The sequence below is a fragment of the Eulemur rufifrons genome, chromosome 24, assembly GCF_041146395.1.
Source record: "Eulemur rufifrons isolate Redbay chromosome 24, OSU_ERuf_1, whole genome shotgun sequence".
NCBI lineage: Eukaryota > Metazoa > Chordata > Mammalia > Primates > Lemuridae > Eulemur > Eulemur rufifrons.
In genome coordinates, this window is record NC_091006.1 from 22,207,072 (window position 1) to 22,228,435 (window position 21,364).

The following is a 21,364-nucleotide window of genomic DNA, read 5'->3' on the forward strand; positions in this document are numbered from 1 at the left end:
CATTATTTCTATTGAGAAGTCAACTTGCCGGTCATAATGTTGTTCTCTTGAAAGTAATGTCTCCTTTTCTCTATGACTGATTCTGCTTTGTTTTTGGATTTCAGTAAGTATGATTTTCTTTCTGTTTTTCTTCCTTGTGTTTTATACTGCTTCCTAAATCTGTGGCTTGATGTAATTTATCACTCTTGGAAAATTCTAACATATATATGAATAATATATATGATATACATTTTCATGGCATCTCATATGATTTTTGTACTTTTTATTGTGTGTATATTTTCCCTCCTTTTTGTTATCTGTGCTTCCATCTAGATATTTCTACTGACCTTTTCTAGTTCTTTAACTTTTTCTTCTACTGGGTCTAATTGCCTGTTACACCTATCAATTGAGCTCTTAATTTTAAATTTTGCACAGCAGTCAAAATTAGGAAAACAAAAGTCACTAAAAAGAAATTTCCATTGGACCTTTTGTTCACTCCTGTAGAATCTTATGAGACCATGGATGTTCAAGTTGAGGGTCTGTATCCTTTTCAGCAGGCTGCAACATTGCTTGATTTAGGCTTTATCATATTACATTGTCACTGTAAGGTCCCTGTCAAGGAATAGGAAATTCAAGGAAAAATCTACTTATGGTGTGAAAGCCATTGTTCTAGGATTGTTGCACACATGTGAAGTATGTGAAAAGGAATAAAAAAGCAAATGATATCAAGGCAGTGAGAGTGATTCCATAACTATACAGCTTTATTCTAATAAACAAGTGATTGGAAAAATGAGAACAATTATCATCCAACATCAGCAACCTGGTGAAATCATCAAGTCACAATCGCCTTTTCCACACAAGGAGTTGGGAAAATGATTTTCTCCCCCTTTCTGCCTACTCCCATTAGAAGAATTCTCTCCTATGTTCTGTAGTGAAAAGAGTGCACTAATTATATACAAATTAATTCTAATGCTGATAATACTTAATCTTTGAGTATAATTTACTAATTTTGCCAACTTCTGAAAAATAAAAGACTAGTTCATTTATATCCATGATGATAACTCATTGTGTGTTTAATACATTAATGTACTGATGTATATCATATTGATATAATTACTAATAATTAGGGTATATTCAGTTAACATTTTACATGCTTGTTAATATGCATATTATTAAGTACATCTTAAGTGCTTGATAATATGCATTTCATCAGCATAACTGTCATATCCTCAAAAACGTTATTAAACCAAACAAGGCATTAGAGTTTCTTGTACCTTCAAATTCAAATGGAGTACAGTAGTCTCTAGGGCAAAAAAAGTAATTGTGTTCTTTCACTGAAAGATTTTGCAATTGTGTGTGTATATATGTATGTGTGTGTGTATATATTTAATATATCTGTTTATCTGTAGATAGATATTTCATAACCTTTTCTCCATACTACATTTCCTCCATAGCATTTCATTAATTTTGTATGCTCATGATACTAAATGTTATTAAAATATTAATTAATATAATTTCATTAATTAATACAAATCAAAAACGAAATAGTCTGACTTACTACACACCATACCTTGAGGAACTCAAAATAATTCATTACCTTTATTTCATTATTTTCTTGATAATACCTTGAGGTCCAGGGTAGATCTTGTGGGTGCTGTCTCCATTTTATACCAGTTTATTGTATACCTTTTATACAAGCAAATCAAAGACATTTCCCAAGGCTCTAATCAATAGTTTGTTTAGTTGCTTATTTAAGAAATTGTTTTTCCAGTTGTAAATATTAATTGTGTTGAATGTTACCTTTTCTATTTATGCCACGGGTTCTTAGCATGTCTTGCTCTCCCACCTAAAACAACCAGAATGTTCTGATTTTTATCCAGCCACTATCCAGTTTTAAACTGCAGTTTATTTATTCTTCTCCATTCTCTTCCTCAGTCTTTTTTCTCAGATTTTTCTTCATTTTGTTCCTGTTTTCTTTTCTCTGTCTTTGAGTTTGTTTCTTTTGGAAGGCCTCACACCTCTGCCTTTCCCTCAGCCTAGGTAAGTTCACTTTATTGCTTTGTAATCTTTCACTTACATTTTAATAATGCATATTGGCCAGTAAAATTGTTGAATTCAATTGACCCTGAATTCATATGTTAACTGACTTAGATGTTTCCTATTCACATGCGAGGTACCTCTCTTAAATTAAGAATTTACTTGGTTAGGAATCATTTTATATGCATAATAATTCTTAATAAGAAAAGTCATTACTCCTTTTACTTTCCTTCTTTTATTATTTAATAGGTTAATGTTGCTACATGATAGGACTGAAAGAAATGAAATCTAAACAGCAGATAAAAGATTTATAACATTTTTGAAAGATAAGAACATGTATAGTTTATTGTTTATTGTATCAGGTTTTATGAGCCAAGCTAATTAAGATCACATAAAGTAAAGCCATCACATTTTTACAACAAGCAGATCAACTGAAAATAAATAGTTCATACTATAGTATAGGGCGATACATTATAAATGTACAACCAACCCCAACCTACTGTTTCGGGATGCTTCTTGAAATGTAGTCTCCAGACTTAGTGCAGTAAAGTGTCTGGGTTTAGACCCTAAGAGTTAGGTTTCTTATGCACACAAGAATGTTGTAGACAAACTGTTTCTTTTTTTTCCCCTTAAGGTTAGCTAGAATGACAGCTGGTTTTATTTAAAGACCTATAAAGTATACTAAAGGAGCGTCTAGCATACATAAATATCAAAGTAGTTTCTATCATGTCAGGAGTGTGGAGGAGAGGCCTTTTGAAGAATGATCTCACAGGCATCTTTGGCAAAAATCTGGCACGTGTCCTATGTACCCTAGCGAGGCTTACATTAACCAGACATTCCACTCCCTAGGAAGTAAATTTTGTGGATTGATTTACAGTGTTTTTGTTATCAAATCACTTTTTTTTGGAGGAGAGAAAGCAATCTTTGTGGGAGGCCATTAGCTCCCCTTGCATAAATCATTTCTCATCAATTTAGATTGCTACATAATATCTTTCTGAAATTTTATGATGTTCCACAAAGTTTCATATTTCTATGTTCATATGTCTAACAAGATCATTGGCATATGATAGAATAGATTTATATTTAAATCTTTTTGTGTTTTTTGTAATTTTTTCTTGATCTATAGTATACCTACAGTAAAGTTCACAGATCTTAAGTTTTTAGCTCTGTGAATTTTTATAATGTAACCATCAAGCATATTGAATTATAGAGTTTTTTCTAGCCTCCCAGACGCTTATATTGTACCATCTGCTCCATTAAAAGTAATCGCTATTCTGAATTCTGTCAACACAGTGTAGTTTGGCCTTTCAAGAAATTATATCTCATATATATGCTATAAATTGAATATATTTATATATGCTATAAATTGAATCATACAGTATTTACTCATTTTCTTCTGAATGCTTTCACTTAACATTATATTTATAAGGTTTACCGATGTTGTTGCATGTAGTAGCAATTTGTTCTTGTGATTGCTTTGTACTATACTCCATTGTATGAAATTACCATAATTTATTCATCTAATCTATTTTTCAGTTTCAGCTATTACAAATAGCTATGAATGTTTTTGTACAGTATTATGGTAGGTGTACATGTGCACTCATTTCTGTTTGGTTTTTACATAGGAGTGGAATTGTCATGTCATTGGATATGCATATATTCAACTTTAGTAGATAATGCCAATGGTTTTAAAAAGAAGTGTACCTATATGCATACCACTTGCAGTGTATGTGAGTTCCAAGTTGATCCTAGTCTTATTCAATGCTTGATATTGTCTTTTAGCCACTGTTGCCAGGTATGTTTTACCTGGCTCTAATTTGTTTTATTCTGATGTCTAGCAATGTTGAGAACCTTTATATATATTTCTATTGGCTATTTGAATGTTATTTTTGTAAAGTACATGTTTAAGGATATTTTTAAAAGTTAGGATATCTGTCCTTATTGTTTGATAGGAGTACTTTATATATTCTAAATATGAATACTTTCTCAGATATATATTGTAAATATTTTCTCCAGCTTGGTGGCTCAGTAACGTTTAGCTTTAAGTAACGTTTATTTATAGATTTCAGTGCAGAGGTCTAGCACATATTTGTGACATTTTTCCCAAGAACTTTTTTTTATAATTTTAAAAATAGTATTGTTTCGCTCCTTGTGTGCTGCTAATATATAAAATACAAAAGATTTTGTATGTTAGCTTTACATTCAGTGACTTGCTTAATTCATATATTAATTCTAAGAGTTAATCTGTAGATTCTTTTGGATTTGCTATATAAACAATTAAAACAATGATATCATCTGGAAACTCTACCACATTTATTTCATCCTTATAGAAAATAATTATTTTATCCTTATAGAAAATAATTATTTTATCTTTTATGTTCTTGCCGTATTGAATTTTGTTTTGTTTTACCACTTTGTGAATATCTGAGATGACTCTGAAGGCACTGTGAGTATGGATTTGGGGGTTACAAAAAATTTTTAGTGAGTAAACAAATTCACAAATACAGCATCCATGAATAATGAGGATTGACTGTTTTTGATGTGTGTGTGTGTAAAAGAATACATCATAATATATAATATATAATAATACTGTATGCCTCTGTGTATATTATGATAAGACATAGTTTATTGAATTATACTTCTACTCTTGGAGGTATAAATTATCTCCAGTTTTTGTTTACATTATCACTTTGAATATTGTTAGAAACTTCAGTGACAGCTTGTTATGTTTTCCTTATTCATTCTTCCATAATTTGCACATTTACACGTTATGATCCATTTACGACCTCATTTCTCCTAAAGCCAAACCATTTACCTGCTGATTTGTTCACTCATTTATTTGTTTAACAAACATTTATTCATTGCTTACTGTGTTTCAGACTCATTGGACTACTTTTTTTTAAACAAGTTCCCCCCCTTTTTTTAAGGACTCAATCACTGATTACCATATTTTTTTTAAATCGCAAAAATATTCTGCAGTCAAGAACATTTATTTATGTCCCTCTGTCTGTGGTACTGTCGAGTCAATATCAATGAGAGTCCAAAGCAGATAGGACGAAGATATGTGAACTCTGACATATCATAGGCCACTTACATGAGTGTGGCTGTACTATTACAAATACTATACAGAACATACCTAGCTTTCGGACTTACTGCTTGTCTTAGTACATTGTGCTGCCGTAACAAAATACACACACAGAGTAATTTATAAAGAGCAAAACTTTATTTCTCTCTGTTCTGGAGGCTGAGAAATGCAAGGTCAGGGCACCGACATTGGTGCCTGGTGAGTGCCGCTCTCCACCTCCGAGATGGTGTCGAGTGGCGGTGCCCTCACATGATGGAAGACGGGAGAGAAAAAGGGGCCGAATGCTATGTGCTCACATGGCAGGGAGCAAACTCACTCCCACAGCCCTTTTTGTAAAGGTCTTAATCCCTTCATGACTTAATTCGCTCTTAATACCACCACAGTGGGGATTAAATTTCACTGCGAATTTTGGAGGAGACACCATCATTCAAACCATAGCACTGTTACATGAAGTCATGTGCCGTGGTGAGTTTTATTACCTGTGACTATTCTTTGCTCTGATGTCCCTTAAACAATAGGAAAAAATACAACACACAAATTTACCTTTGAACTCCGCCCCCACCTTTTTTTTTGCAGTTTTGAATTAACAGACTTTAGTAGAAAGTGCTTTGGAACCGCTGAATATATTGATTAGAGTTAGATGAGGTGACGGAAACTGGTCCCTTGGCACAGGGAAGACTTTGAGCAGGTCTTTTAAAGATTTGTTCAGGTGGACAACTTTCTAAGCTTATGAAATAAGTAAAACGGCCAAAAATGAGTAGACTATAATGAAAAATAATTAGCTTGACTATTCTAGCAAAAAAATAAAACTAGAATACGATAGGAGATAAATAGTTTAGGTAGTTAAACATTTGGCCAATGCCAAAAGGTTTAGATTTAATCAAGAAAGGAAGGAAATTTGCAATATCCATAGCTCTTGGAGTAACATTTAAAGAAGATAATTTAAGGGGCAGAATATAAGGTAAGTGTAGAAAGTAGAAAGAGAAGACATAGTCTAATATCTAGAACCTGAAATATGATGCTAGACACAGAAATGAAGGTAGAATGGCAAATCTAACACTGTGTATCAAGAATTATCAGAATTTGTAAAGGCCTGATGAGACAAACAAAGTAAAAATGACTTCAGAGTTTTGATTGCCTATAGAGGTGCTGCAAGATCGTTGAAGGATATATTATGTTAAGATAAGTTAATACTTTGGGAATAATAATGAGAAGACATTGGGACATTGATGCAGAAATTTCCTATAATTTAGGATAAAAATGCATTAAAACTTTATGATTGAATGACTTGTCCAAGGGACTACTTGCAAAAAGCAATAGACCTTGGAGTTACTCTCAAACGATTGGTGAGGAGAACATGATCTTAAGGACCACCTAAAGAGACAAATGGAAAACTGAGAGTGGCAGGAATGAAATATAGAGTTGAAAGATTGAGTCAGAGAAGAGAATGTGTGACGATTCACTCTGTTGAAGAAAGCAAAAATGGGCTAGAAACAGAGACAGTGGTCTAGAAATATGGGGGAAAAATCCTGATCGACATCCACAAAGAAGCAGCTATACTGACTGAAGCCCAGAATGGAGAGGGGTAGGGAGGGGTATCTACAGGTTGCAGAGTGAAACTTATTAAATTACAAACCAGATGAAGATAAATGTACTTCTAGGAATGTTTTATCTAAACAAATGCTTGGGCTAAGTCAAGGAGTTAATACAATGTTATTAATACTTGAAAGCACCTGGCACATAGAAGGCACTCAGTAAGTGTTTGTTAAATGACTGAGTGAACTCTCATCCCTGTGTTATACACATTCTATGCCTTTTGATACATTTTATGAATACTAAAACTGTATTAATAGATGATTGAGTGAAACAGTTATATGGAACAGCATGCTAAAGGCCAGATTGGAAGCAGTTCCTAAGGAATGTAGGAGAGAAAATAGAGGTATTAGTCAACCAAACTCCACAAAAGCGAAAAATCACAGAAATGGAATTCTAGAGGTAGGAGGGATTTTGCAAGTCATTGAATAGTCCAATCCTCTTATTACATAGATGTGGATTTGAGACCCAGTTTTGTTAAATAACTTGCCATATATATGTCAAGGTTCAGTTCCAGGAAATTGAAACCACACTAGCTATTTTAAGCATGAGAGGATTTAATATAAAGAATTAAGTGCACATTAAATTTTTGGAACAATTGGAGGAGTAGCCTCTAGCCTTGAGCTCCAGGACCAGTTCCCAGAACAGTACAGAAGATTGGCCCACCCTGGCAGCTGCTATTTCTGCTAAAGTCAGGGAAGGGAGAATGGGATAGCTGCCGCTAGACCTGCTGACTTCAACAGCTTGCCACCAAAGATGTTATCCAAGAATAACACACTGCTGCTACTGCACCAGATTCCTTTCAGCATCTACACAGCCAGGAACTAGACCTAGGACCTTGCTGCAGAAAACCCCTGTCTTTACAGTGTCTCCACGACCCTGGTTGCCACTTCTGAATTCCAGATCACACATGAGTTCATGCAGTTGGTTTAATCAGATTCTCATCTGGGATCCTAACTGCAAGTACATGGGCAAATATAGTTCCAGTATCTGCAGGAGCACACCCCAAGGAGGACGGAATGGATGACGACTGCCAAATAACCATATTCAACATTCTAGTGTCCTCCACTAAGAAAGACCCTCACTGCAACAAGAACGTGGTAGCCCTGTTATTGCATTCTCCTTGTTGTCGTTGAAGACAAGCACATAAAAAAGAAGTATATGGATTCAGTCTTAACTTCCACAGATCACATTCTGAGACTGAAAGATCCTATGAGGAGGATAATCACTAATTTATTATTCAAATTAAGAAACATTTGAGAACAAACAAAAACACTTCTAATATTTATGCCAGAATAACTAGCATGACACAGAACTGCCCCAGAAAAACTGGCCAAAGCCTGGTCATGATTCTTCTGGTCATTAAGATTCTTCATGATCTTACTTCAACCTCCCTTAGCAACCACATCTCCCAACACAAATCTTCATTTAGTTTTTGCTCTATCCTCTTTGAATTCTGTTACCCCCAAATAAACTTTCCAGGTCTTCCACTTATGTTGTGCCCATTGCCTGGAAAGGCCTTCCCTATTTTACACGTCTAATTTCTGTGTGTCTTTTAAAATCCAGCTCAGATGTCACCACCTTTGTTGGAACAGTCTTAGATTCTTCTAGGTAAACTGTGTTTTCCTCAGTTAAACACATACCTGTATGAAAGTATATGTTTACACATCCTTTTCTCCTATCAAGCTGTGACCTCCTCAATGGCGGAGCTGGGTTTATTCGTGTTTTGTTAGTGGAAGCTAGATTAGGTTTTATGCTGGAAAAGTACTTAAGAAATGTTTGGAAATAGGTGGATGGAAGGGGACGGGGAAGGAAAAAGAAAGGAAGGCATCAAGGGAACAAGAAACAGAAGGAGAAAGGGAAAAAAGAAAGAAAGAGAAGGAGAGGGTGGGAGGGAAGGTGGTAATGAACCTTTTCAGTAATTCTAACATTTTCATTTGTGAAGATTTTCCTTGTATTACAAAGTCAGTTAGATATTTAAAAGCACTAAAGGAGTTGAGATGTGAAATCACATTCTCACTTAGAAATAGACTTACTACCTATAGTCTGGGCTTCCCTGCTAGTATTTGAAGAAAACATCAGTATTTATTGACTTTGATGACACTCAGTGGTAAAAGATACTATATCCGTGACAAGCTGTCAAATGTGTCATTCCTCAATGTGAATTGAACATGTAAATGTTTAGGTTTCTTAGACTAAAACCGTTTAAAGACTCTCTAAAATCTAGAAAGGTGAATCTAGATATAACAAGACCTACTGCAGCATGAATCATTGCTGTGCTACTTTCCTTAACTTATCACAAGATGACCTTTTTTTTGAGTAAGGCGTTTCATCCTGCTTGTTGTTGATCTTGTCAGTTTTAAGAAATGGCCCACATTGAACCTTAGTGGATAGAATTCATTTCTTGCCTTCACTTCCTGTAAGATGACTTTCTGAAGTTCACCCCAATTTTCTATCATCTAAATATGATTTTTAAAAACTTAGTTTGTAATTCTCTAAAAAACTCAGAGCAAAACATGCTCAGTGAATATTTCAAACATCGTGTTCTTTGGACTGTAAGGTGATACCTATGTTTGCGAAGGTTTTAATTTTTTGAACTGCCTCCATGTTTGTGCTAAGTAACAAGAACTTGTTTTCTTTTGACTACTCTTGGAAGACAGTTTCTTGCTATAAACACATTTACAGTACCTTTTGGTTCATACAGCTTTTAATGAACAAAGAAGTTTCTGCTCTCTTATGAGAAAGGTGAATATAATTGTTTTTGAGATTTGCTAAATGCTGGTCAACCTTAATTGCTCTCCCTTCCATATGATACTGTGTGTTGTAAGGACATATTCAAGGAGATTTAATGTCTCATAAAAGTATAATGTTTTATTAAAAGGGCATTGTCAGTGTTTACACCGAATATTTTACTACTACTGAACTTCCTCAAGTCTAAGCAAATGTGTATAGAAAATCATTTAGGGGAAGTTGAATGGCTGCTGGAATTTTAAGACATGTTATAGAGTAACCTGCCTGTAAATCCAAGCTTCTAAGCCACCATATGTTCTTAGCAAAACCAAGTTAAGTGAACTGTTTCTCCCAGCCAAGATAGAAAAAAAGAGACTGGATTTATTCTCTTGCTTTATTTTATTTATTTATTTATTTATTTATTTATTATTTTTTTTGAGACAGAGTCTCACTCTGTTGCCCAGGGCTAGAGTGCCGTGGCGTCAGCCTAGCTCCCAGCAACCTCAAACTCTTGGGCTCAAGTGATCCTCCTGCCTCAGCCTCCTGAGTAGCTGGGACTACAGGCATGTGCCACCATGCTGGCTAATTTTTTCTATATATTTTTAGTTGTCCGGTTAATTTCTTTCTATTTTTTAGTAGAGATGGGGTCTCGCTCTTGCTCAGGCTATTCTCAAACTCCTGACCTAGAGCCATCCTCCCACCTCAGCCTCCCAGAGTGCTAGGATTATAGGCATGAGCCACCACGCCCGGCCTATTCTCTTGCTTTAAACAACCAGAAATGAACAAAATATATGAAAGCACAGTTTGCAAAACACTGGATATCAGGCAGTGAATGACAATGACGCTGAGAGATGAGAAACCAATGAGGTGAGCCTCGGGATCACTCCAGTTGACTGTCTTGAGGGTTTCTAGTGTGAATTTCAGGGCAAGGGAACCCAGGTGGGGCCTGAAAGATCTGAGCTAAGAAGCCAGGGCTGGGAGTCTGGAGAGATGAAGGTGGCCAGAATTCACAGAACACAGTATGGGAGAAGAGAGAGTTATGCAGAGCTAGTCTTTGTTTAGATTCAGCTGTCAGGAGCTCACATCAAACTGTCTTAAGCAAAAGGGAAAAAAGCAGTAAAAGAAGAAAGTGAGGTAGTGGTACTTTATTGGTTCATGAAACTGAAAAGACCAGCGTTTCAAGAATGAATAGCTGAATTCAGATGTTCAAAGTCAGCACTGGAGTGTCATCTATCAGTAGTCTCCACTTTCCTCTTCTTGCATTAAACCTGAACCAACGACTATTCCCATGCCAGCCCCAAGAGCCTACATTGTTATATTCTGCCAGTTTCAAACTTAGCAGAAAAAACCTCTTATTTCTATAAGCTCCAAATAAAAACGTCCTAGGTCATAGTTTCATTAGCGTGATTTAGGCTATTTGCCCATCTGTTAACCCATTACTGGAGTCAAGGAAATTGTACATACTACTTGGCCATGCCTGGGTCAATGTCCACTGCTGGAACTGAAGACAGAAGGGCGGAGTAAGAAAGTGACGTGAGGAGGATATAGGGAATACCTGCGTGTATTCCCTGGGGAAAGATAATTTCCCTAAATCTAAGGTGTCTGGATTTAGCAAATAAGAATATAGCATTCTCATTACATTCGAATTTTGGATAAACAATGAGTGGGTTTTTAGTATTATGTCTCATGCATCAGTTGAGACATACTTAAAAAAAGTGTTATTTATCTTAAATTTGAATTTAACAGGAATTCTATACTTTAGATGACAGTCTTGCTTATACTCAAATATTTCAGTGATTTATTCAAGAAATAATTGCAGTGGGGCTGAGTGAGCCACAATGTTGAGAATCCACTACTGTGGGAATGGCATTTACATGCCAAAGAATGCAGAAGTGATCTCCGGACAAATAGATTACAATAGAAGTTAAACATAAAATACATTCATGCGAACTAAGATAGAATAAAAGAGACTAGTAGATGACTGTTACTAAGGGATGAGGAGAGAGGGAGATCTGAAAAGGAGAATTCAGCAAGGTGGGTTGCGTGTCATACAACATTCATTTCCTCCTCTTATTTCAAGCCCCTACCCTTCCTCTTTTCTTTTTTTTAATAGAGCCTCAATATTATTCATGAACTCACACTTCTCTTAAACACGGGCTTCAGAGGAGGGGACCTCAGTCACCGAGGTTGATTTCTGATTTGTCTAAAATAGATGTGGGGTTCCATTCTTATCTGTGGATGACTTTTACGTGGGCATGTGATTCGATTCTAGCCACTGAAACACGTGTTTAAATGTGCCAGAAGGTTTCTAGGAAAGGCTTTTACCTACTCCAGAGAAAGACAGGCAGGAAGACACAATCTGTTGGACCTGGCTATGATGCTAAAATGGTGCAGCCATTTCTAAATAATCAAAAGGAGCTAACTTGAAGACAAAACTTGTACACCAAGAATGGCAGGATATGGGAAGATGGAAAGAACTGGGTCTTTGATGATCTCTCCACGGATAAATCCAGGAATCACCCTACCTCTGGGTTTCTTGTTATGCAAACTAATATGTTTCCTTATTGCTTAAAACACTTCAAAGTTTTTTCTGTAGCTAAAAACATTCTAAGTGACATATAGAATATTCTTATTGAAAGTCTCAGCTTGTAGTTTAGACATTGGATGACTTAAAATTTTATTTGCTAATGATCACAAACCCAAAGCATAAGAACTTTTTTAATTTAAAAAGTAAGAAATTTTCCATTTAAAAATGCCATATGTTAATCCTCACGGTAGTCAGTAAAAACAAAAGCAAACACATGCATTTTAGAATTAGAACTTCTGGGGAAAAGAAATCACGGAAACTAATATTCATTCAATTCAGTTACTTAGTGAAACTTCTGAATTGACATCATAAATTGGCCTGAATATAGTTCTTTGAACTATCATTATGGAATTTCCCACTTTGTGAAGGATATAGCTGCTTTTCCCAGAAACATTTTATATCTTGGTAGAATAGTACCCCCATGTATATGGAGATGTTTTTACTTTATCCTTTTAGGAAGTGATAACTTTAATTTAAATTTAAAAAAATGATGTCAGTGAAAAAATCACTATTGGAGGATACAAACAGGTCAACACAATTATTTATATTAACTGCTCTCTGCTTCTGACATTAATAGATGACATTTGTTGGACTTTACACCTATTTTTAGCTGATTGCATGATCTCCACCTACTCTTGGAAAATCCAGCGTGTAGTATTCCAGTTACTTCATTTCATAACAGTATTCTGTTCATGAAGAATGCTAAATTTCTGCATATAGGCTCATTCTGTATTTATTGTTACTGCAAAACTGTATGATACTTCTTCATTTTTGGAAGTAGATACACTACAAAGAAAGCTGCTATGGCATATTTTGGCAAAATGAATCTTACTTTGTCATTCACTTATTAACATGAAAATTAACTTCCATTCCCATAGAGTAGGAGTACAGGTGGAACCTACTCAACATGATTAAAATTTGTCAGTGTCATATATGTTAGAACTAGATTCAGTGATATATAAGAGAAAACTCATCAGAATGGTTTCCTAAAGGTGACAAAAGTATCATCCCTCATATGTAAAGAAGTCTGGTGCCGGCTATTCCAGGGCTGGTACGGCAGCTCCGCAGTCGTTGGGGAGTCAGACTCTTCCCAATGGAGTGACCCGACCATATTCAGCACATGCCTTGATCCTAAGGGCACCTCATGGAGCTCCTGACATGTCCACATGCCAGGGGGCAGAAAGGAATATTGAGCGAAAGCCAAAGGAGTACACCTACTGGAATGAATTGCCTTCATGGAAGCCTCCTGTATTACCCAATATAAGCCACCAAGATATAAGCAATACTTCTACTTAGATCTCATTGGCTGATCCTTAATCACATGTAATCATTAGTCACAAAGCGGACTGGAAATGACTTTGGCTGGGTTTATTAACACCTCCAATAAAATTGACTTTCTTCTCCTTAGGAAGGAGGGAATGGATATTGGGTAGATGATTCTATTACAGTCTCTATCACAGTATGCTTTTAAGATTGCATTCCAACTCCAGTGTATTTGTACTAGATTCAGAACATTATCAGTACTTGTATCTTTCCAAGGCTTCTCGTAATGGGAAAACCATCATCATGATAAGTAGTAGCAGTAAGTACTATTTGTAGAACACTTATTTCTAAGCACTGTGCACAGTGTTTTTAGCATTATTAACTCATATCATTATAGTAACTGCAAAAATGGATATTATCCCATTTTATATATGAGGAAACTGAGCATCAAAGAGATTAGGCATGTTAAGTAAAATCACTCTGTTGGGATATACAACTAAGAAGATTTGAAGCCAGATATGTCTGATTACAAAGCTCATGTTACTAATCACTTGACCATTATATTATGAAGTGGGCATACTAAGACAAATTCATTATGAATGAAGATATTTCACAGCCTCAGAGCTGTCTGTAACTAAAATGATGCGTATAAGTAAAAAGTGCCAGAAGCTATCCTAATGTCTTTCTTTGAAATATTTGACATTGCCCGGTTTAGGAAACATGGAAAGAAATTGCACAGCCCAGGGGAAAACAGGGACCAAAAGTATTCTCGATTTAAAAAGGCTTCCTTTTTCTTTCCCAGGTTTCTTATGCAATAAAAAAAAAGAGGTCTCTTCTCTCACCATAAAACCACCTATTTAAGGAGGGATGCAAAGGCCAAACCAAAGGTGTGTTAGAGCAGAATGAACTGTCTTCCTGAAATAAATATTCAGCCTTCTTCATTCATGCATCAGGATTCATGATATGATTGAGGTTGCTAGTATATTTCCATTGGACGTTGTCTCTGAGAGTTCTGCCAAAAAGGGCCATTTTTGGAACTGGGAGCTCACGTCTGAGTTTCCTATTTGTGCACTTACTATTTCAACCTTTCACATTCTCAAGTGTGTGAAAAGACATGAGGTTGGAGCTGTGTGCAGGTGTCGTTTCTTGCCCTCAGTGCAGGTTTGTAGCTCTTGAAAGCAACTTTTGAGGAAAGCTTTCTGTTTGATGTGGGTGATGGTTAGAGTTATTTATGTATCGTGGAGCCAGTGTGATTCCTTGGTGAGGAGAAAATTCCCAACTAATGAGCTAGCAGTTGGGCTTGGGTTCCAAGTGAATTACAGTATAGCTTCCAAACCTGAGTACTCATATTCAGAGCTTATGCCCCTAGTTGTGTGTGTGTGTTGGGGGTGGGGGGTGTTGGTGTTTCTATATATTTTTAAAAGGTACAAATAGTGTGAGTAGGATCTATACTTCCACTACTTCTAATCCTGTGTGGTTAGGGCTTGGTCATCCATCTTCCTAGCCAAGGGACACCTTTTTTTTCCCCTCCTCAACTTTATTAAAACCACAAAGGTGGAGAGGAAAATACCTATTTATTAATGTCAGCTGCTGATTCCAGTGGCTTACAGGCCCCAGGACAGCATTAAATAAACCTCCATATAAAGCATGAGTCAGAGTTGGTTCTGTCAAACCTGCTTTTAGGTATGTGGTTGTTTTAGACATCAAGGCATTTTATAAAATAAATTCCTTTTCGAGTTTTATATACTTTAAATGGAGACAAATATATTTTCAGTTTTCATGTACCAGAATTTTGAATGTTAGTATCAAAAGGATAGATTTTGTTTTTTAATTCACCAAAACTTTTCTTTCTATAGTCATCTGAAGGCAGATAATCTAGGTCATCAAAACCTAATAACGTCTCTCTCACTCTTTCTCTCCAGATATAAATGTATGTATATATGTATATATGTGCATATTTGTGTGTGGGCTGTGTGCATGTGTGTGTGTGTGTATGAAATGTCTATTTGGAAAACGAAAAATTTAAATTCCTTGAACTGCATAAAATAAGAAATTGTTTATACTTTCACTTTTCCTTGGATATAGGTCATTTCTTGACTGACTTCTTACTTTGCTATCTCAGATTCAGATATATAGCGACTGAAATGACCAGCTATCGAAATGATGGCCAGTACAGATATGGAGAGCTGTAGTATTAAGTGGATATACCTCACTATCTACTTCTTCCCTAGCAGCATTCACTAGAGGACCATACTCAGAGGAAATAAAGTAATGCATGATGACTGACGATCATGTCACTAGATGCTGTTGTGTTGTCATGCTTAATTTGATTTCTAAATTAAGGCTATTGGAAGGAGGAGCTATTTAAATGTATTTGACACAAATTATACTCCATGGTTTTAGTAATGTAAATTAACTGCTGTGAACATACTGATGTGATTTTTACTTACAATCTCAATTTATGCAATAACTATTTAGCACGTGTTCTGTACCCCGACTGCCTTTCCTGTGCGTGGGGTTACATCTGGGAGAAAGACTGAGTCATTCTTGTCTCAGGGAACATTCAGTCTGCCATGGTGGCACTATCCCCTGTACAATATTACTGTTCTACCCTCAGTGTTGCTGTTCTATGTTGAATTTGTAGGAGATCTGTCTGATCATATGCATGTGTGTATTATTCAAGGAATAAACTGAAACATAGCATCTCGGTGCTTATGGATTTTAATGATGGGCCCCTGAGAAGATTCTTTTTTTCTAAGCAGTTATTAGAAGGCCCACTGGGGAAACTGAAATTCCTGGGTTCCTTTTGTTTCTTAATAGAGTCGGATCTGGAAGGCCTTGATGATCTAGATACCGTTTATGGCAACATCGGACAGCAGCTAAATGAAACGATGAGGCGCCGCAGACACGCGGGAGAGAACGATTACAACATCGAGGTGCTGCTGGGAGTGGATGACTCTGTGGTCCGTTTCCATGGCAAAGAGCACGTCCAAAACTACCTCCTCACCCTGATGAACATTGTGAGTAGTGGCTCCCTTTTGAGGCTTTTCGATCTTTTAATTCACTTTTCTTGTTTTGTTAGTGTCCTTTGGAAACCTATGTGAGATCTTCCATGACTGTGCCCCAAGTCCAAAATGTGTATCTAACTGCATTAAATTGAAATATTCGTCTACAGTATTTAAAATACAAGAATGCTGAAATAAAGGGGGCATGAAGCAAAAGTTTCTTTTGGTTGATTAACAAGTTTTCCATTGTCCTCAAGGGGAAATCATAAATTTAAAAAGCCATGATGGTATGGAATTATAACATGAATTATGCATTTCATTTTGTTCTGGGGATGATCAAAACTCTCAGGACTTTGGTCGCTCGCCTTGATGGGGACTGTGAAGGATAAAATAGTTCTTGCCAGCATCACTCTGTGTCTCAGGAGAATGTAGAGTGATTTATGCTTAACTGTGTGGATTCTTGTTGTTAACAGCTTTTTAACAAATGTGATTTTTTTCAGCATTATAATACTGACGGTAATATAGTTACAAAGCACACAACTATTAGCATATTCCTGCACAGCAGTCAGTAAAGGGCTCTATAAATTTTTCCTTTACTTCTCCTTAATGAGCTTTAATCGGATGCAGAAGAAATTTGTCAACATTCTCAAACTGGTGTTCTTTTTCTTTTGGATTGGCAGCGATCAATTGAGGAGAAATAATAATAATATAAACCATTTACTTCTAAAAGGTAATCGAGATATTGGTGTACTCTATTTTACCTTGTGCCAGTACAGTATACATATTATAATTGATAATTATAATTGATCTCACATACATATTATAATTCACTACCAAAGCATATTCTTTCTTGTCTTTCTCTACACCCCTACTCCTGGCTTTTGCTTTTTAATTTAACTTCTTTGAGTATCTATGTTGTTTACCTTTTTTTTCCGCCATGCTTAAGATTAGATTTCAAATAATTATACTAGAGAAGAAAAACTCTTAAATTCATGAATCCTGATTTTATTTATGCTAATGTTTAAGTCCATCTGTTAAATATATTTTGCTTCATTGAGATGTCAGTTTATCAAATTACACATATACCATATCTCTGTGAAATAGAAAATGAGTATAGAAATTTAAACATGGCCAGGCGTGGTGGCTCACACCTGTAATCTTAGCACTTTGGGAGGCTGAGGTAGGGGGATTGCTTGAAGCCAGGAGTTCAACACTAGCCTGGGCAACATAGAGAGACCATGTCTCTACAAAAAATTTAAAAATTAGATAGATGTGGTAGTGTGCACCTATAATCCTGGCTACTCGGGAGGCTGAGGCAAGAGGATCCCTTGAGCCCAGGAGTTTAAGGCTGCAGTGAGCTATGATCATGCTACTACACTCCAGCCTGGGTGCAGAGCAAGACCCTGTCTCAAAAACAAAAACAAACAAATAACAAAAGAAATTCAAACACTTTTTTTTGTTCATTGGCACTAATTCCTGTTAGGAAGAACAAACGACACACAGAAAACAAATTACTAACCTTGGCAATAGATGCATATAGAGGATCATCATTAATGAATCATATGAATGTTTTCAACTCCTGACTATTAATTTTTATATAACTTGCTAATTGTATAACCCTGGGTATGCTACTTAGACTCTATGTGCCTGCTTCAGTCCCCTTATCTGGATAATAAGAAAATAATGGGGATGCTGAGAGGATAAAATGAGTAAGTAAAAGTCATGCATTCTGTACATATACATGCATAATTAGACAATCACAATTTAGTTTTCCATGTCGAATTTTACTTCCTAAATTATCTAAAATTTAAAAATTTCCATGGAGGTGCTATCCACACTTGCATCATTCATTGTGTCCCTGGGCTGCTTTTCCTGCCTCTGGGCAGGCAATCAATCAGGATAGACTTACTGGGCCCCAAACTGATGCTCAGAACCATGAAAGGCTCTTGGAATAATGCAACAGAGATTTGATATGGTCCTTGTCCTCACAGAACCTATAAGTAGTTGAAGACAAAATATAACACATGGGAAAATTAAAAGAAAGAAAAGTTAAGCAATAAAAGGTATGCTATTATTAAAACTTATACTGTAGGCACTCTAATATAAGTGCTATTAACACTTTAGAAAACAGAGATTTGACCATAGCTATTCGATCATGAAGTGATGAGAGTATTAAATTGGGATTTAGGAGGGTGAGACTTTAGTTCTAGCTCTATTACTGCTTGGCTCTATGACCTTAGACAAATTATGTCCCTTGCTGGGATTTAGTTTCCATGTTTCCAAATTGAAAGATTCAACAAGATGTTCGTTAGTTCTATAATTCATCAAGAAGCTAGGAGTTGAACTGTGTCTTTAGGAATTTGTTTTTCTGTTGTTGTTTTTTGTTTTGCCGTGTTTGTGTTTTTTGAAGAGCACATGAAACTGTAAAGCATTTCTGGGTGGAATCTATTGACAGGAAAGTAGGAATAGATATATTCACGAGACAGTTAAGTATAATTTTGAGGGTGTAAAGAAATAACAAAGTGCTGCATTTTGTAACAGTCAAAAGACCTTCTGTTTTTAAGTACATTAAAAAAAAGTCAGGTAATAGACTAAGACTCTGTCTCAAATACCAAATTATTCTGAAGTTAATAGAGTATCAGAGAATGGAGCTGCAGAAGAAAATAATTTTTTAAAACTTAAATTCATTGCCTCTGAAGCAATTAACGTAGGTAGGCAATTCGGAGAAGCAATAATAGCACTCCCACCTTTCCTTCCCAAGTTCATGAACCACTGGAAAAAGACATGAAAATTACACAGATGAAGAATAAAATATTTTTATTATTGATGAGAGCAGAATTGCACATCACAAGTATATATTCGCAAGGTTTTCGTTATTCTACATCAATGATTTTCAGCTGTGGGTAATTTGTCCCCACCTCTGCTCCTGGGGTCATTTGGCAAAGTCTGGAGCCCTTTTTGGTTGTTGCCCCTGGGTAGGGGAGCGGGGTGCTACCACCACTCGTGGGGAGACCAGGGAGGCTGCTAAACATCCTCCCACGTGTAGGGCAGCCCTACCCAACACGGAATTGTAAACTATTTGGCTCCAAATGTCAACAGTGCTGAGGTTTAGAAACCTTCTTCTAAATTAAAGTCTTACTCACAACCCTCATCCCTCTTCCACTGGATAATTTCTGGTTTCCCTCCTAGGGTCAGACAGACAGCTTTGGACAAGGCAGACAAAGACTGAATCCCTCCCCCACCCCCAACCCGCCATTGCCCTGTTGCAAACTGTTAGATCCAAAATACTCACCTGAACATGCTCTTAACCCTTTCTCAAATTCATCAGTCAGGTAGAAGTGAGAGGCAGGAAGGAAACCAACAATGATACTCTAATGAAACTGCCTCATGGAAATTCCAGGCTAGGAAAATTCAGTTTTTGCCTAACAGTGTCCAGATAATTATCTCCTATGCTAGCCATGCTTTGTGACTTCTCACGGTTGTCTAAAGTCATGGCTCATCAAACTTGAGAGCTGCATAGACATGGAGGCTTTACGCATAGACATAGACATAGAGGCTTTCTTGAAATGTCAGAGAGGTTCAGACAGAAACTGTAGAAGAAAACTGACAGCAGAAAATACTGTTTGCATTGATAGGGGAGAAAGGTGTTCCTATGGTAGAGAAAGCTCATGATCACCTTTAAAATCATTTGCCCTAGTTGGCTAGTCGCAAATTCGTTCTTCCTTTAGTTTACCTGGTTGTCAATTTACTTGTCCTTTCCGAATCCGGATGATGTTTACTACACAGTTCCTGAATTAAGGAAGCACTTTTAGGTCCAGGTGATTTGCTTCATAGCATCCCTTTAATTTAAACTGAGCTTTTTTTAAAAGGGAAGTTTATGTTTCTTATTTCATGCTTCCTTATCTTGAAAAGAGATCCTATATTACTAAGTGCTAAATGTCTTTTTAATTAAAGAAGGGATAAATGAACAAATGAATATACATAATATAGAGGTAAATTATGAACAATCTTGGGAGTCAGAAATTTTGGACTCAAAGCAAGATTTAGTATTTACAAGATGCCGTATTTAAGAAGTAAATCAATAATGATCGGCTATCATATATTTTTTCAACTATATTGCAAAGGAGAGTTATTGCTATTTTTCTAAAGGAAGCAGTCTTTAAAATGTTAATAAAATTGAGGTAAATTTTTAAAAATGACTTACAGTTTATAAAGTAGTCTTAAATAATGGTAATGTGGTGGTGATGCTAATAATTCAAAGAAGACAGGATTATTGGGAGGAGAGGCTGGTTTAAAAAATTCAAATAATATTTAATTTTAACTTAATCATAATTTAAGTGTAATCAAGAAAAAAAGAACTTCAAATGCAGCATATGTCGGGAGTAATGTTAAATCGGATTTAAGGTGGTTTGGCAGGTAATGCCCGTGGCTGATGAAGTCCTCAGAGGGGAGGTGTCACGTCAGTTGAACTTTAGAGGATGAATTGTCATTTGTCTGCTAGAAAAGGGGAAGATAGGTCTTGGAAGATGGGGAGCATCTTGTAGCAGGATGCTAAAGTGCTAGTTCCTGGTGTCTTTGGAGCCACTGCAGGTAGGTCTGCATGGTAAAATTGAAAAGTATTAAGGAGAGATGGCAGAGGAGAAGACTGGATAGAGGAGCAAGGGCTAACTTTAGAAAATTGCGTGTGCCTTCCTATGTAGTTTGAATTTCATCTTGTTAATGAAGAGTCATAAAGGGTTTTAAAGATTAGTGACTTGATCAGTCTGCATTTTAGAAAGAGAATTCTGGATGCGTTAGAATGATTTGGAGGAGAGAGACTCTCTTAGACACTGTGCTCTGAACATAGAGACATAAGGGACAGAATTAGGGGATGAACCATGGTCCACCTGGGTCCAAACTCCTTGTTGTGTACACTATACTTCCCTACCTCAACAAACCGTCTTAATGTTCCCAGTGTGGATTGAACATACCAGGTTGTAGAGACAGACAGCAGTGAGCACAAATTGATTCAGCCACCCTTTATATAAATATACGCATCTTACCAGGAATATCCTGAACCTGTCATTCTAGAAATGAGTCACCACA

General features: G+C 36.2%; 1 protein-coding gene across 1 annotated transcript in view; it reads left to right on the forward strand.

Annotated features, from left to right (window-relative positions):
• Nucleotides 1-21,364, forward strand: part of ADAMTS3 (ADAM metallopeptidase with thrombospondin type 1 motif 3) — a 206,442-nt gene that overhangs the window by 136,778 nt on the left and 48,300 nt on the right. The window contains exon 5 of the mRNA XM_069457845.1: nt 16,095-16,294. Coding sequence (XP_069313946.1) covers nt 16,095-16,294 — 200 coding nt within the window. The remainder of the gene's footprint in view (nt 1-16,094; nt 16,295-21,364) is intronic.